At 40.1% G+C, this 15763-nt stretch overlaps 1 protein-coding gene across 16 annotated transcripts in view; it reads left to right on the forward strand.

Annotated features, from left to right (window-relative positions):
• The first annotated feature begins 415 nt into the window (after positions 1-415).
• The window catches only part of KCNK13 (potassium two pore domain channel subfamily K member 13), a 183880-nt gene continuing 168532 nt past the window's right edge, over positions 416-15763 (forward strand). For 4 of the 16 annotated variants that reach the window (XR_011970154.1, XR_011970153.1, XR_011970152.1 and 1 more), the window contains exons 1-3: positions 604-771; positions 996-1170; positions 1521-2753. Coding sequence is in view for 12 of the 16 variants with exons in the window: in XM_072623042.1 (XP_072479143.1) it covers positions 2414-2753 (340 nt within the window). In the remaining 4 variants the exon portion in view is untranslated. The other 12 variants (XM_072623042.1, XM_072623039.1, XM_072623038.1 and 9 more) reach the window with 12 other exon arrangements.

A 15763-nucleotide genomic window follows, 5' to 3' on the forward strand; every position in this document is an offset into this window, starting at 1 on the left:
TTATTATCTCCATTTTACAGAAACTGAGGCAGTCAGAAGTTAGGTGACCTTCATAGGGGTACACAGTAGCAAGTGTTTGAGGCCATATTTTAAGGCAGGTCTTCCTGAATTCTAGTCCAGAGCTCAATCCAATGCACCACCAAGTTTTCCTAAGGCTTTTAAAATGAAGACACAAAATGTATGACTTTGGGTGGGTCATTTTCATCTCTTTGGTCTTTAGGTTCTTCATCCCTTAAGTTTATTTCTAGGGTTCCTTCCATAGGGGTAGGGGTTGGGGGTGGGAATGGGAGATAAGAAGAGGCAGGTCTGTAGGGGACTGGGCGCCCTCTCCCGGCCTTTTGGAGTCATATCCAGATAGGTTATTTCCACCACACCCACCACCACCTCCCCCATCTGCGGGAAAAGCAGACCAGGTCCCCCGCTTCTGCCAACCTGGCAAACACTGCCGCTGTGTGTGCCTACCCAGACTCATAGTTGTCCGGGGCTGAGCCACGGGCTCTCCCTTTAGCGGAGCTCAGCTCCACACTCGTGCAGCCTGGAGACAAGAGATCTGCAGAGGAGAGGTGAGGAACAGGGGTTGGAGGTGAGCTGGGGGACAGGACCAGCTGGACGGGGCGGGTTCTGGGCAGCCTCCTCCTACCCAGGGACTAGGGGGAACTTGCAATCCGTGGGTCTCCACCTGTTGCATTTCTGTGCGCGCCGGCAGAGGCGGAGTTGCAGAGGGGGAAAGGTGGAACCGACTGCTCGGTAACTGTTGGCAAGAAGCTGGAGGTGAGGAGGGGAAGCAGGGTCGGGGGAAGTCTCCGATAGGGCGTCCTGAGGCGCGAGGAAGATCCGCGGCTCAGAGTGCATCCAGGGACCAGGGAAAGAAGCGGCTAGCACCGGGGTAGGTGAGAAGGAGCAGGGGGCAGTGCACTCTCGTGGAGGGGGTGAGAGGGGGTGGGAGGGGGAGGGCCTTGTCGAAAACCCTTCCCTAGTCTTCTTCCCTGGGGCAGGAAAAAGGAGATAAAGCAGCACTGCAGAAAAACTTAAAGCCAGCGCAGCCCAAGTAAGACAGAGGAAGGTCCAGGGTTCGCTCTGGGTTCTGGAGGAACCTCCCCTCCCTCGGGGATTCGGCCCGTCGGAATGTGTTCCCAGTACCGTTAGAGAGCTTCCGGGGAGTGGGAGAAGGTAAGAGGATGGGGGTCGCGCCCTTTTGAGTGGGTCCCTGAAATGGGGGAGAACCGAGTATGTGAGCTTGTCTCGCAGAGGCTTTTTCATAAGCGCCTTTTCCCTCCGCTTTTCTTTTTTCTTTTCTCTTCTCCCTCCCTCCCCCCCAACCCCTCACTGCCAGCTCATTTGACTTCTGGGTGTTGGTGATGTCTCTCAGCGGTTCAAGAAATGAAAATATTTCCTAGTTTCAGACCTTCTCTAAATCACCAGTCTTTCTGATTTTTGCTATCAGTGGCGGATCACCAAGCACTAAACTCGGATTTATTTTTTTTCCCTCCCTTGCTCTCTACCTTCGGTGACCTCAGCAGCAGACCCTCGAAAGTTTGTGTTCCATGGAAGAGAGACTGAGTAGTTCTAGGGTACTGGAGTATTTCTACTGGACGAGAGACTCCAAAAATAGAAGAATCTGAGATTTCAGCAAGGAAAAAGTCAACTGGGATTCTGTGGTGCTGAAAGAACTGGTGAATCCCAGGGCGGGATTCTGTGCAAGGGGCAGCAGAACCTGGGTTCATAAGCGCTTAGATCTGCAAAGGACTTTAGAACCCAGTCCAAACAGTTATTTTACAGAAGATACTGCTGGGTAGGAATTTCAAGTCTGGGAGGAAAGAAAGAGACTAAACTTAAACCTGTAGAGGATGAGACTTTGGGAGAGTCGAGAAGGTTGAGGTTTTCCTTTAGCCACGCGGAAATAAGAACCTCCTCCCTACCCCTTGTCACTAAGAGCCAAAAATATTGAGAACACTGGAACTGGAGAGGAGAGAGAAGGAGGATCTGAAACTGGGCAGCAAGGAACAAACTGGCTTGGGCAAGAGGCAATAACCAAGAACTGCAGCACATTGGTCTTTGGAAGACATCTGGTGGGGAAAGAAGAACCCTGGCCGGGACTACTGACTTTCCTCCTAAGGGACGAAGGCACCCTAAAACTGTAGGGACAAGGATCTAGCCTGCCACCGTCTGGAGAGAAAAACAAACATATTTCTTGGAAAGTGACCACCATGGGCAGCACCAGGAATCCCAGTTCTGACAGACATCAGTCTAAGCATCCCACCATACTCTCACAGGGTAAAAACCAAATCCTTTTTCATCATTGAGCTACCCACCCTTTCTGTCACAGATATCTCCCTCCCCACTCCCTTCCTATCACCACGGTGGGTTGGAGAGGACCAAATTGGGCATAATTTCCCTGGGGACCTAGTCAGCCATGGCATATCAGGGCTGCTGCTGCTGCTGCAGTGCTGGGCACCTGAACCAAGACAATGCCAGATTCTTGCTCCTGGCTGCCTTGATTGTCCTCTACATGTTGTGTGGGGCAGCTGTCTTCTCAGCAATTGAGAGAGCTCAAGAGTGCAGGGCAAAGGAGCAGTGGGGGGAGAAGTTACTAAACTTTAGCCTGACTCACAATCTGAGCCTCAGTGAGCTTCAAGGTTTTCTCCAGGACTATGAGGAGGCCAAAGCTGCTGGAATCCGAATTGGTGAAAGCCGGTCCCGGTGGGACTTTACTGGTGCTTTGTATTTTGTAGGCACTGTGGTGTCCACCATAGGTAAGTGAACTCTTGAGGGGAGTGAGTAGGGAATGGTGTAGCTATGGACAAGGTAGGGGAGACCAGACAGCCTGCAGACAGGCCAAACTGATGGGGAAATCTGGTAATTACCTTATTGTGTTCATTCATTCATTAACTAGTAGACGTATTCAGCACTTACTCTGTGTGCAGAACTAAGCCAATCCCTAGAGGTTCAGAGAAGAATAAGACTATTTTCAGGGGAGTATGCAAGAAGCTAGATGACTTACAGATATATTATCTTTTTGGATCAACCCAATAGTCCTAGAAAGTAGACAAATAGCACTCTGGTATAATGAAAAGAGCCAGAACACCTGGGTTTGAGTCCAGTGTGGCCAATTACCTACTATGTGACCTTAGTCAAATCAACTCACTTCTCTGACCCTCAGTTTCCTTGTTTTTTAAGTGAGGGCACGATAATACTCACCATCCCAACAAGGCTAAGTTGCGAGAATCAAATGATGTAATGTATATGAAGTAATTTGTGTCCTTCAAAAAATGTATGAATGTATGTTGTAATTATTGTTCTTATTAATAAGAGAATTATTCAAGCTTACCTCCTGTTCCTGGGGTTTGCAGAAACCCTTCTTGGCCCTGGCTTTGTTGTGTGTCATTTGAGGAATGTGATGCCATTCTCAAAAATGTTTTTTTTTAAATTTCAGAATATAACAAAACTTCCTTGTGCTACTAGAATGCGGGGATAGAATTAATATCTTATTAATTAATTAGTTAATATTATACACTGGGTATTATAGCAGGTTTTTGTAGTGGAATGGGGCATTGTGGCTGAAGGTATGTTGACCAGTTGGAGCATGTATCAAAGAAGGCCACCAAGTTGGTGAGGGGGCTGGCATCCATACCATAGAAAAACTGACTGAAGGAATTGAAAAATTTAGCCTGGAGAAAAGAAAAAATGATGGTGAGGAAAGGAAAATATACAGCCAAAATCTTTGAATGACTGAAGGCTATCATGCGAAAATGGGGTTAAGCTTGTCTCTTGACTCTGAGAGGGTAGGGCTAGAAGCAAAGGGCTGAAAAAAAAGAGGACAAAATTCGGCTCCAGACCCTTTTAACAATTGGAGCTGTCCACCAAACTAAAATAAGATTCTTTAAGAGATAATGAAAGCTAGCATTTACACAGTGCTCCAAGGCAAGCAAAGGGCTTTATTATCTCATTTAATCCTTACAACAGTCTTGGAAGGGAGGTGATATTATTATCTTCCCTGTTTTCCAGATGAGGAAATGAGGCAGATGTCACTTAGGTGACTTGCCCAGGGTCACATAGCTAGTATATGTCTGAGATCAGATCTTCTTGACTTCAGCTCCATTGCTCTGTTGTTGAAAGTCTTCGAGTAGAGAGTTGGAAGGCCACTTGCTGGGGATAGACATTATAGAGAAGTTTCTTGCTTAGTTTGGGGTTAGGCTAAATAACACCTAAGGTCCCTTCCAGTTCTAGGTATTCTCCATTTTAGTGGACAGGAATGCCTCTTGAGTAGATTGGAGCTCTACAATATGCATTTTAGATCGCTGGTTTTTTGGGGGCAAAGAGGAAAGGGAAGTTATACAGACCTTACTAATGTTCACCTTCAAAAATAGTGGGAATAACTAACTGGTTTATAGTATTAAAATAAGCAAAGAGACTTTAATTTCTTGAAGTAATAGACATCATATTCATGTCAGCAGTACATGACCTGAAGGCTGCAGAACATAGTTGAATACACCAATTAACTGGGGAAAGGGGGCAGAGAGGAAAGAGCTTCAAGTCCATTCAAGGGGCCATTTGAAGGGTTGTCTGCCCTGTATATTGTCCATCTTGGAAGACTTCCAGGAGATGTAGCCAAATTTCTGGGAACTCTGGCACTGTCATCCATTGAGATCCAATTCAATGAATATTAATTTAATGGATACCAAATTGTGTCCTGGTCCCAACTCTGATATTTTTTATAACACAGTTTCATCATTTGGTCATGAAAATGTTTTGCTGTCATCCCTTTTTTCCCTTACCTTAACCCCAGGCTTGGCACCACCCTCCCCTGCTCCATGATTTAGCATTTGGGCTAGGAAGCAGCTCCAGTTTTCACGGCATGAGATCCAAACTTCCAACCCAGAAACCATTATTAGAGAGCTAGGGCTGCCCAATAACCTCATCTTCAACTTAGCCAACTGGGAAGGGAATGTTTTGCATTTGGGCAATATCCTTCTCACCTCCTAACTCTGTTTCCTCCCTTATGAATTTTTCTAGGTGACATCTTTAAGGGCTTCTAGCCAAATGTTTCTTTCTTGAATATGTAAGGCACTTTGCAAACCATAAAGGGCTATATAAATGCCAGCTACCATCACCATCAATCATCATCATCAGTATTCTTTGCATTTTCTACCTTATGTAATCAATAGATTTTTTTCCCCTTGAAGCATGTGTATGCCCCTGAAGCTTGCTGTATTGTTTTATTCCATAGAAGACTTGTGATGGTCAAGTTGAGTGTATTGTTTCCATCTAATGCTCACTCTGTGATACCCTTTCCTGTGACCATTTATCCTATCACAGAAATATTTTAACAAAACACGTATCCTGTTCTTTGACTCCTGATTTTTTCCTGGGAGCAACCTCCTATAATTTTGGTTGACAGAATCATATATTGTTTATGTTTATATTCCTGCAGAATCCCTCGTAATGTCCTCTACCTGAGAGGTAGCTGTGATATTATGGTAAAAAGAGTGATCTCAAAGTCAGCAAGACTTGTTTCAAATCTCCTCTCTGGCATATACTGGGTGTGTGACCCTGGGCAAGTCACTTAACTTCTCAGTGTCCCACACAATTCTTTAAGAATATGTTATGGACCAGGCACATTGGTAGAGGAAGTGGCCTCATTGGAAGTTCATGGATAAAATCACAAGTATGATTTTGTTTTTTTTTTAAAGGCTTGTTAAGTTTGTTTTGTGTAGTCAGCTTATGAATCTGTGGACTGATGCAGTAAGATACAGTGAAAAGATTTTTGATTGTGAAACCAGAAGACCTGGATTTGAGTCTTGGCTTTAACAATTACTCAATGAACCTGGGTGTGTTAAAATCTCGGAGCCTCAATTTCTTTATCACTACAGTGAGCAACAGTAATTCCTACACTCCTGGGCAATTATGAGGAAAGCCCTTTGGAAATTTTAGCTTAGTATAGATGGCTTTGTGGCTGTGAGATCCAATTTGCTTATGTGTCTTTGTCCCATTATGGTGGAAGGGAGAAGTAGGTAGGAAGAGAAGTTGGGACTGTTGTTAACACTGCCTCCTCTCAAGATATGAGAGGGACAATGACAGGAGCAAGTGATGGGGTCTACCAGTTGGAAAGCTACTTGTAAATTATACCACCTCATAACTTCCAGTAGAGGGCTCAATAGGGACACTTCCAGTAGCTAAACCCTAGAGGTAGTAATGCTGAGAGAATAACATAGCCCTGAATTGATTGTTATTCAAGAGGCTTAATATCAAAGATTATGGAAGAGAGCACAGGATGCTCAGGTTGGACCTGACTTAAAATTCTGTCTCAGACACTTATTAATTGTGTGAGTGTGGACAAATCACTTAATCTTTCAGTCACAATTTGTTCATCTATAAAATCGGGATGAGACTGATAGGTGGCTCAGTGGGTCTGAAGTCAAGAAGACCTCAGTTCAAATCCAACTTCAGACACTAAGCTAAGGGGTTCTAGGTGAGTCACTTACTCCAGTTTGCCTCAGTATCCTCATCTGTAAAATGAGCTGGAGAAGGAAATGGCAAACCACTCCAGCATCTTTGCCAAGAAAACCCCCAATGGGATCTTGAAGAGTGACATGATTAAAAATGGCTGAAGCACAACAAAAATTGTCAGGCAATGTTTCCTTATGCCGAGCTGAAATCTGTCTCTGTGGGTTCTAGTTTAACCCACTGGAACCTTCCATGTCTACACCATGACCCTTTCAAATATTTGAAGCCAAGAATAGTGTCCACACATAATCTTTCCTTAGATAGTGTGATATAGTAGAAAGTACGGTGGACTTAGTGTCAGAAGACATAGTTGTACTTAGCAAGTCCTTGGGGCAAATCATTTAATTTCTCTGAGATTCTTCTTTCTCACAAGATTGTTGTGAGCAGATTGCTTTGTAAACTTTAATGTACTAAGTAAGTGTGCACTGTCATTGTGATTCTCACCAGTTCATTTAACCGAACATTACGTGACATTGTTTCCAGTTCATTTTCTTTCTAGGGACCCTTCTCTGGGTACTCTTCCATTTGTCAAATGTTTTTAGGAACATTTTTTATTAATTTATTTGTTTTCAGTTTTCAACAGTCACTTCCATAAGTTTTAAATTATGTGCCTCTCCCTTCCCCACTCCCTCAAGAAGACAGCATGCAATCTTATATGGGTTCTACACATACATTCTTATTAGATGTATTTTCACATTACTCATGTTGCATAGAAAAATTAAATTAATAGGAGAAACCATGAGAAAGAACAAAACAAAACAAAACATAAGACAAGAGAAAATAGTTTGCTTCATTCTGTGTTCCAATTCCATAGCTTTTTCTCTGGTTGTGGATGGTATTTTGCATCAAGAGTCCTTTGGGAATATTTTAGGTCCTTGCGTTGTTGTGAAGGGCTAAGTCTATCAGAAATAGTCCTTGCACACTGTGGCTATTACTGTGTATAATGTTTCCTGGCATGGCTCTGGTAGACTGTCCATGTTTCACAGGCATACAACAATGAGGTCAGCACAACGGCTCTGTAGACCTTCAGTTTGGGAGTGAGTCTAATATTTCTTTTCTACCATGCTTTCCTTCAGAGCCTTCCAAACTCTGAACTAGCTCTGGCAAGGCATGTGTCAGCCATGTGTACGTCCCTAGAAAGTACACTACCCAAGGTAAATGAACTTATCCACAGTATTAAAAACTTCTCCATTTGCAATAACCAATAGTTCCACATGGTATGGTAGAGTACCTGGCTTAGAATAAAGAATACTCATCTTCATGAGTCCAAATCCAGCCTCAGACTCCCAATAACTGTGTGACCCTGGGCAAGTCATTTAATCCTGTTTGTCTCGGTTTGTTCATCTGTAAAATGATCTAGAGAAGGAATGACAAACCACTTTAGGATATTTGCCAAGAAAACCCTAACTGAGGCCACAAAAAGTTGAACATGAATGAATAGTAATAACAACAAAAGCCTTATTTAATAGACAAATTAATTTGTTTCTAGACATTAAAGAAGATAAATATTGTTATCACCTTCTAAATTCCATCAAAACCTAATTTCCCTGGTCGAGCTACAGTTCTAGTAGTAGGGTAGGAGAACTAATTTTTTCCTTACATCCAACATTACTATCCAACTCCAAATAGCATTTTAATGTACCTACTCATGCATCTCACTTGGTAGGCATAGTACAAGATGAACTAAATGTGGTGTCTTCCCTTTAGGGACCATCTATAATCAATGACATAGAACAATTCTGTAGGCAGGTATTATTAGAGTCATTTATCAAGTGGCTAAGTGCTAGCATTATGTACAACCAAATGGGGTGGGCTTATATCATGAGGTAGTAAATGAAGATGGAGTTTGGGCAAAGGCAATTTTGATGGTGATGTTCTATATACAATAGGAACTCAATAAGTGATGATGAAAGTAATGCTAATTAAGGCCTTGTCAAGGAGAAGTTACTATAATGTCACAGAGAGAAATAGGTGCTAGACTAGTACAATAGCTTCAAAAAACCCTCATTTAGAGTTATTACACTATTTTATGGTTATAAAACATTTTAAGTACATGGTTTCATTTGAGCCTTACAAAAGCTATGTGGTATAGGTAGTATTATTACTCCCATTTTACAGGTGAGGAAACTGAGGTTCATAGAGGTAAAGGGTCACACAAAATAAAAATAATGTCAAAGCCAAGATTTGAACGCAGTTCTTTTGATTCTAAGTCTTTCCACTACACCATACTGCCTTCCTAACTTTCTTGTCTAGGGAGAGGTAGAGAAGCCAGTTAGAAGACTACTATGATAGCTCAGAAGAGATGTCATGAAGGCTCGAGTTTCAGTGGTGGCAGTGAAAATGAAAAGAGGTGATGGATAGAGAAGATACTGTGAAGGAAGAATCAATAACATGACTTGGATGATGGCATAGACGCCATCTATGGCAAGACCAAGAGTGACATCAAAGAGGATTCCAGAATTTTAAGGTGATTGGAAAATTATGACTTCATATGTTTTGGCTTATGGATTCAACTCGCCAGAAGTTTATTCACCCCCTAAAAATTGTTCAAACCCACAGATGTTTAGAATAATTTCATCATAGTCTTTTTAAGTGTGGTTATGCAAGACATTCTCCAAGGCCACTTCATAAAGCTGCTTTTGTCCTTGTTTGTAAAACCACTGGGGTAGTGAAAGGAAGTTTTCCTTCTGCACCTGTATAAATCCAAATAACTTTCCTACCTACCACATGATGGGGAGAATTAAGCTAAGTAGTTGTTAAAACTAGAGGCGTTGTAGATTAGTGAGAAAAGACTAGACTGGAAATCAGAAGACATGAGTTTGATTCCAGTTCATCTGACTAGCTTTGTGATGTTGGGCAAGTCCCTTGGCCTCAGTGGGCCTTAGTATCCTTTTCTATAAAATGAGAGAGGTGAAGTAGATGACTTCTAAGGTCCCTTCTGGCTTTAATGCTGCATACTTTTATGATCCATTAAGTCTTCTAAAGCCCTTATTAAATCTAGCCACTTGGCAAGGCTCTAGTCATAAAACGGTGGTTTACATCTAACATAGCCTTGACCTGCTCTCATTCACTTATTCGACTACTGAATATGTTTAGTGCACTCTGTCTTCACCATAGGATATGTGAATAATTATAAGTATTTATGGAGTTAGGAGGTTTTGTGGTATATTGCAGATAGTTTTCCTTTGTTCTGGAATGAGAAGGGCGTCATTTCACTCAAGTATTCTTGAACTTGAACTGGTCCTTATGTTGTTTTGGCCCTACTCACCGCTTGAGTTAGCATAACTACCAAAATACACATACTTGAGCAAGTATAAATATCTTTACATGGCATAATGTCTGCACACCTGTGTTGCCCTTGGCCTTTTATAAATCCAGGATAAAGTGTTTGTGTGTCTCAGGCAAGGTTAGAAGATGGCAATCCATGCATGTTTAATTGTCCATTGGCAACTTTGGGCCTCTCTGGCAAAGCTTGTCACTTGAGAAGGTTATTTAGGTGGTTCAGTGAATATATACCAATAGATTCACCAATATACAGTGAGCTGTCTGCTCTCCAATGTGGTCAAGCTAGGATTAGTCCCTGCATTTCTTTGAAAACTGGCATACATTAAGGTACACTTGATGCTAAAACTCTATTGAGAATAATTTAAGATTCCTCTGATGATTCAGAAGGCTCTTCAGGACTTTTCAGTACCTTTGGATCATCATTATGGGCATTAACTGACCGCCACTTTTATAAGAATTAATGTTTTACTCAATACTTCTATTGTTATACCACATTCATTTCCAACTATATTTCTCCTGTGCCCTGCCAGCCATCCTTTGTAACAAAAATCTTTAAAGAAAGAAGATAAGAAGCAATTCAACAATGCATTTGGATTCAGGAAATTCTGGGTTCTTATCCTGCCCCCAAACACTTTCTAGCTGTGTGACCCTGACCAAGTCATTTACCCTGTATGTGCCTCAATTTCCTCATCTGTAAAATGACAGCATTGGAACTTAATGACCAATATGCAAATTTCATGGGAATTTTCTAGTATCTATATATCTTTGTGTGTGTGTGTGTGTGTGTGTGTGTGTGAATGTGTATGTGTATGTGAATAGATGGGTATGCATAGTCCAGATCTCATATTTCATGAATATAAGGCACTTCCAACATGGAAACTTACTTTTAGACTGTAGGTCAGCCACTTGCCCGTGATGAAAGATTAGGTAATTTGCCCATGATTACACAATTATTATTTGTCAGAAGCAAGACTTAAAGCCAGGCTGTCCTTCTGTGCACCATACCTCTTGTTATATATGTTTATTTTTTAAAAATCTAATAACATTCCCTCCATGTCTACCTCAAATGCATGCAGTTCCCTAAGCAGCTAGCTACCATGCTTACTCCTAGCCTCAACTCTGCTGTTTACTTAGCCTTTGTTTCCTTCAGGGCTTCTCATATTAAGCATATTTCATAGAATCTCCAAATTGAAAGAGATTTCAGAGGCCACATTGTCCAATGCAGGCTTTAATAATCCGGTTTTTTTCCTCCAAATTTTGCTATATAATTTTAAGCAAAACTTTGAACATATCTGATTTTCTTTTTAAGGTTAATAAAGCTGCTATTCTTTACAAGGTTTCTTTTTAAGGAAAGGAACTAGATGCTTTCTAATGAAATATTTTCTTGCCTCAATCAAAACATGGCAGCCTGTCTAGTTGTTGAATAAGGCCCTGTAGTTCTGATCAGAACCTAAAAAAAAAAACCTGTGGAAGAGGCAAAAATTTTTAAAAAACAATTGAAAGAAAAAATATACAGCCCTGGCCCTCTATTTCTTAATGCTTCTAATTCTCCCTATATCCAATGCATTTTTACAGGAATATTGATTGATACCATATATGTCTTTAGGAGTTGATAACTTACAAAATGTTCCCCTTCCAGCTTGGGTGTGTAACAAGGAAAAAGTGTGAGATAGCCACACTTTGCACCAGTTGTTCATTTTCCATTCTCTTCTTCTAATCATCACCTGCAAGGACATTAAGTGTGACACTTGGGTCCAAGAAGGCAGGACAACCAGAAAATTAAAATGAGATCAGGATGATTTGGAATGAAAGGGAAAAGAATAAACTGAAACCATAGTAACCAATATACAGTGAGCTCTCTGCTCTCCAATGTGGTCAAGCTAGGGCGTTAGTCCCTGCATTTTATTGAAAACTGGCATACAGTAAGGTACACTTGATGCTAAAACTCTATTGAGAATAAATTAAGATTACTTTGATGATTCAGAAGGCTCTTCAGGACTTTGCAATACCTCTGGATCATCATTATGGGCATTCACTGACTGCCCGCTTTTCCAAGAATTAATGTTTTAATCAATACTTTTATTGTTATACTGCATTCATTTTCAAATATATTTCTCCTGTGCCCTGCCAACCATCCTTTGTAACAAAAATCTTTAAAGAAAGGAAAGAAGCAATTCAACAAACTATCCAGCCCATCAACTGAATGCAATATGCCACACCCATAATTCCCTATCTCTGCAACAAAGGGAGATGTGCTTTATCAGTCAAGCTTGGTCCTAATTACAGCATTCAGTTTTGGTTTGCTGTCCTTCTATACCATGCCATCACTGCAGTCATTGCATATATTGTTTTACTGGTTTTGTTTACTTACTCTGCAACAGTATGTTCATCTATCCCTGTTTCTCTGAGTTCTTCATGTTTATCATTTCTTAAAGGATAGTAACATTCCATTATATTCATATATCATGATCTGTTTAGTTACTCCCAATCAATGGGCATCTATTTTATTTCTAATTCTTTGCCACCACAAAAACTGCTTATATGAATTTTTCAACACATCTGGGACCTTCTGTTTTTGTTAGTCTTTCTAAGTCTTGTACTTCAAGGAGTTATAGGGTGGACATGTTAGAGCTTTATGAGGGATGATTTTTTTTTTTTGGTCATTATTCCAGAACACTTTCCTGACTGATTGGATCAATTCATAGTTCTACCAACAATATATTAGTGTGCCAGTTTTCTCTCAGCCCCTCCAGCACTAATTATTCCAATCTTGTGTCATTGTTAATTTTCTGGGTATGAGATAAAACCTTGGAATGTCTCCTAACTGCAATTCTTTTGAAAACCATTATTCATATCCTCTAATCACTTATCAATTGAGAAATGGGACTTAACCTTATCCGTGTGTTTAAGTGCCATCTATATCTTGGGTAGCAAACCCTTATCTGAGGTAGTTGATAGAAAGATTTTCCCCATTGGACAGTTTGCCTTTTTACTGTATTGATTTGATGTATACAAAAGTCTTTCAATTTAATGTAATTGAAAAAGACCTCTTGATTTTTTCAGATCTCCTCTATCCATTTTTGGTTAAAAATTCTCTCCCTAGCCAAAGCTATGAGAGGTACTTGATTTGATTTTATTATCTTCTAAATTTTTTTAACGGCATGATCTTGTATAGGCAAATAATGTATCCATTCAAATTTATTTTAATATACGATGTAAACATGATGGTCTGATCCTAATTTCTACCTAATTGTTTTTCAGTTTTTCATCAGTTCTTGTCAAAAAGAGAGTTTTTCTTCAAATAGCTCATGCTGTCCAGTTTATCAATCACTGAGTTATTGAGTTCAATGACTTCTTATTCTTTATTATCTAGTCTTTTTCATGGATTATTTTCCTATTTCTCAACCAGTACAGTAGTTTTAATGATTTAAGATGCCTTACAATGTAATTTGAGATCTGGAAGTGTTACTACCCTTTAAATCTCCATTGAGATTCTAGTGCTTCTGTTCCTCCAAATTTAATTTTTTTTCTACCACTAGAAAAAATTCCCTTGGGTAGTTTAATTGATACAGTATTAAATCAGGTAGTAAAATGTTTAGCACAGTGCCTGGAAGTAGTAGGCATTTAATAGATGATTGTTCCTTTTCCCTCCACCTTACTGTTATTACCTCAGACATTCACTATCTGTGTGACCTTAGGCAAGTCATTTAACCCCAATTGCTTCATTCTGGGTCATCGCCAGTCATCTTGATGAATATCTGGTCACTGGATTCAGATGGCTTTGGAGGAGAAGTGAGACTGGTGACCTGCACAGCCCTTACTCACTCAAAACAAAGTCAAGTGCAAGTCATATTGTTATTTCTCGGATGGCATGGTCTTCTTCAGCAATGAAGGACAAACACACTGTTATTAGTTAAAACTGATTCCATCAACACATCAGTTGGTCTAGGACTTGCCAACAGAGGGTAAGGACATAGTTTCATAGCTTATATTTTCCATTATTTTATACAGGTCCTCAAAAGTCATATTGTTCCTGCAGAAATCATGAATCCCATCTACAATAAATTTTTATTCAACCTCCACCCAAAGAATTCTCATGATGGGATACTCAACTACCTTCCAGGACTGTCTGTTTTAATTTTGAACAACTCTTAATTGTGAGAAAGTTTTTCTTAATTTTGAGGAATAATCTTTCTATCTATAACTTCTATTCATAACTCCTTGTTCTGCCTTCTTGGGCCTAGCAGAAAAAGCCAAATCCCCTTTCCACATAGCATCCTGGTGTTTATTTGTAGAAATTCATCTTGTGTCCTCTTTTCTAAGCTATGTCTTCAGTTCCTTCCATTTATCCTTGTATGATGTTTTTCTAAACTACTCCACACGTTATTTTATAGTATTCTTCTTCATAAGTTCTACTCAGTCACCAAAGCTGGATTGTTCATTTGTTTGTTTTTTAATCTGTTGCTGAATGTTGTCATATCGACCATGACAACACCAAATACTTTACCTTCTCTCCACCCATATAGCCACTACACTTGCCTCTCACCTAGAACATCAAAATAGCTTTCTAATTGGTCTCATTATCTTTAGTGTCTCCTCAACCTAACCTGCCTTCCACTCAGCTGCCTGAATGATTTTCCTCAGTGTAGATCTGATCATGTCACAACCCTCTTCAAAAAACTTCAGTGGCTCCATGTTATCTCCAGGGTCAAATCTAATTCTTCTGTTTGATATTTAGAGCTCTTCACAACTCAACTTTTTCCTACTTTTCCTGTCTATGTTTCTCTCACTTCCATGCATGCTACAATCCAGCTACACTTCCCTACTTGCTGTGTTCTAAAAAGATGACACTCCCATTTCTAGGTCCTTGTACTGACTCTCCCCACCCCCTCCTCCCATAGAGGAAGACTCAGCCTTTTTTTCCCCTTGATTTAGTTTCCTTTAGTTTCTTCAAGACGCGTTTCAAATCCAGCCTTCTTCAGGAGACTTTTCCTTTCCCCCAGCTGCCAGTACTTGTCTCAGATTACTTTCCATCTTCTTTACTTAAAGCTTGTAAGCACCTAATTGTTGTCTATTGTATGTACCTAAATGTTGTTTGCCTCATTAGAAAATAAGCTCTTTGAGACAAAGTCTATTTTTGCCTTTCTTTGTATCCCCAGCCCTTAGCACAGTGCCCAGAACATAGTAAATACTTTATAATTGCTTGTTGACTGACTAATTAGCTTTTGGGCTGATATCACACCGTTGACTCAGAATTTTCTATCTATTGAAACTTTTTTTTTTCCCCAACATGAACTGTTTACTAGCCATACTCTGTACTGATGCAGGTCGTATTTTTTTTTTCAATCCAGGCATAGGACTTTGTATTTAATTCTATTAAATGTGTACTCATTATTCTTGCCTAATAGATCTTTCCAAGCCACTTTACTGATGTGAACCTCAGTTTTCTCATTTGTAAAATGAAGGGGTTGAACAATATGGCTTCAGAGGTCGCTTTCAACAATAATTCTGTGAGCCTGTGCTTGGATCGATAGGGCAGTCAGAATTCTCCTGGTCTCTGGAAATTTTTATTCTGTTCTCATTGATTTTCTTGCTGTCCAACATAGTAGGTTAAAAGGACCATTTCTCTCTCTTATCACTCTTTCTATCTTCTCTCTCTCATTTTCTCTCTTCTCTCTCTTTCTCTTTGTGTGTGTTTTTTTCTCTCTATGTGTAGATATATCTATATAGAGAGATATACGTTCTCTCCGTATGTGTATGTGTGTATATATATATGTACATATACATACACACAAATATGTGTGTATTTTATATACACATGTGGAGAAAGATACAAAGAGAGAGCATTTATTAAGTGCTTGCTATGTGTCAGGTACTGGGTACGCTAGGATACAAATGCAAACAAGCAAGATAGTTCCTGACTCAAGGAACTTATATTCTAATAGTTGAAATAATACATAAAGGGGAACTGAAA

The sequence above is a fragment of the Notamacropus eugenii genome, chromosome 7 (assembly GCF_028372415.1).
Source record: "Notamacropus eugenii isolate mMacEug1 chromosome 7, mMacEug1.pri_v2, whole genome shotgun sequence".
Classification (NCBI taxonomy): Eukaryota; Metazoa; Chordata; class Mammalia; order Diprotodontia; family Macropodidae; genus Notamacropus; species Notamacropus eugenii.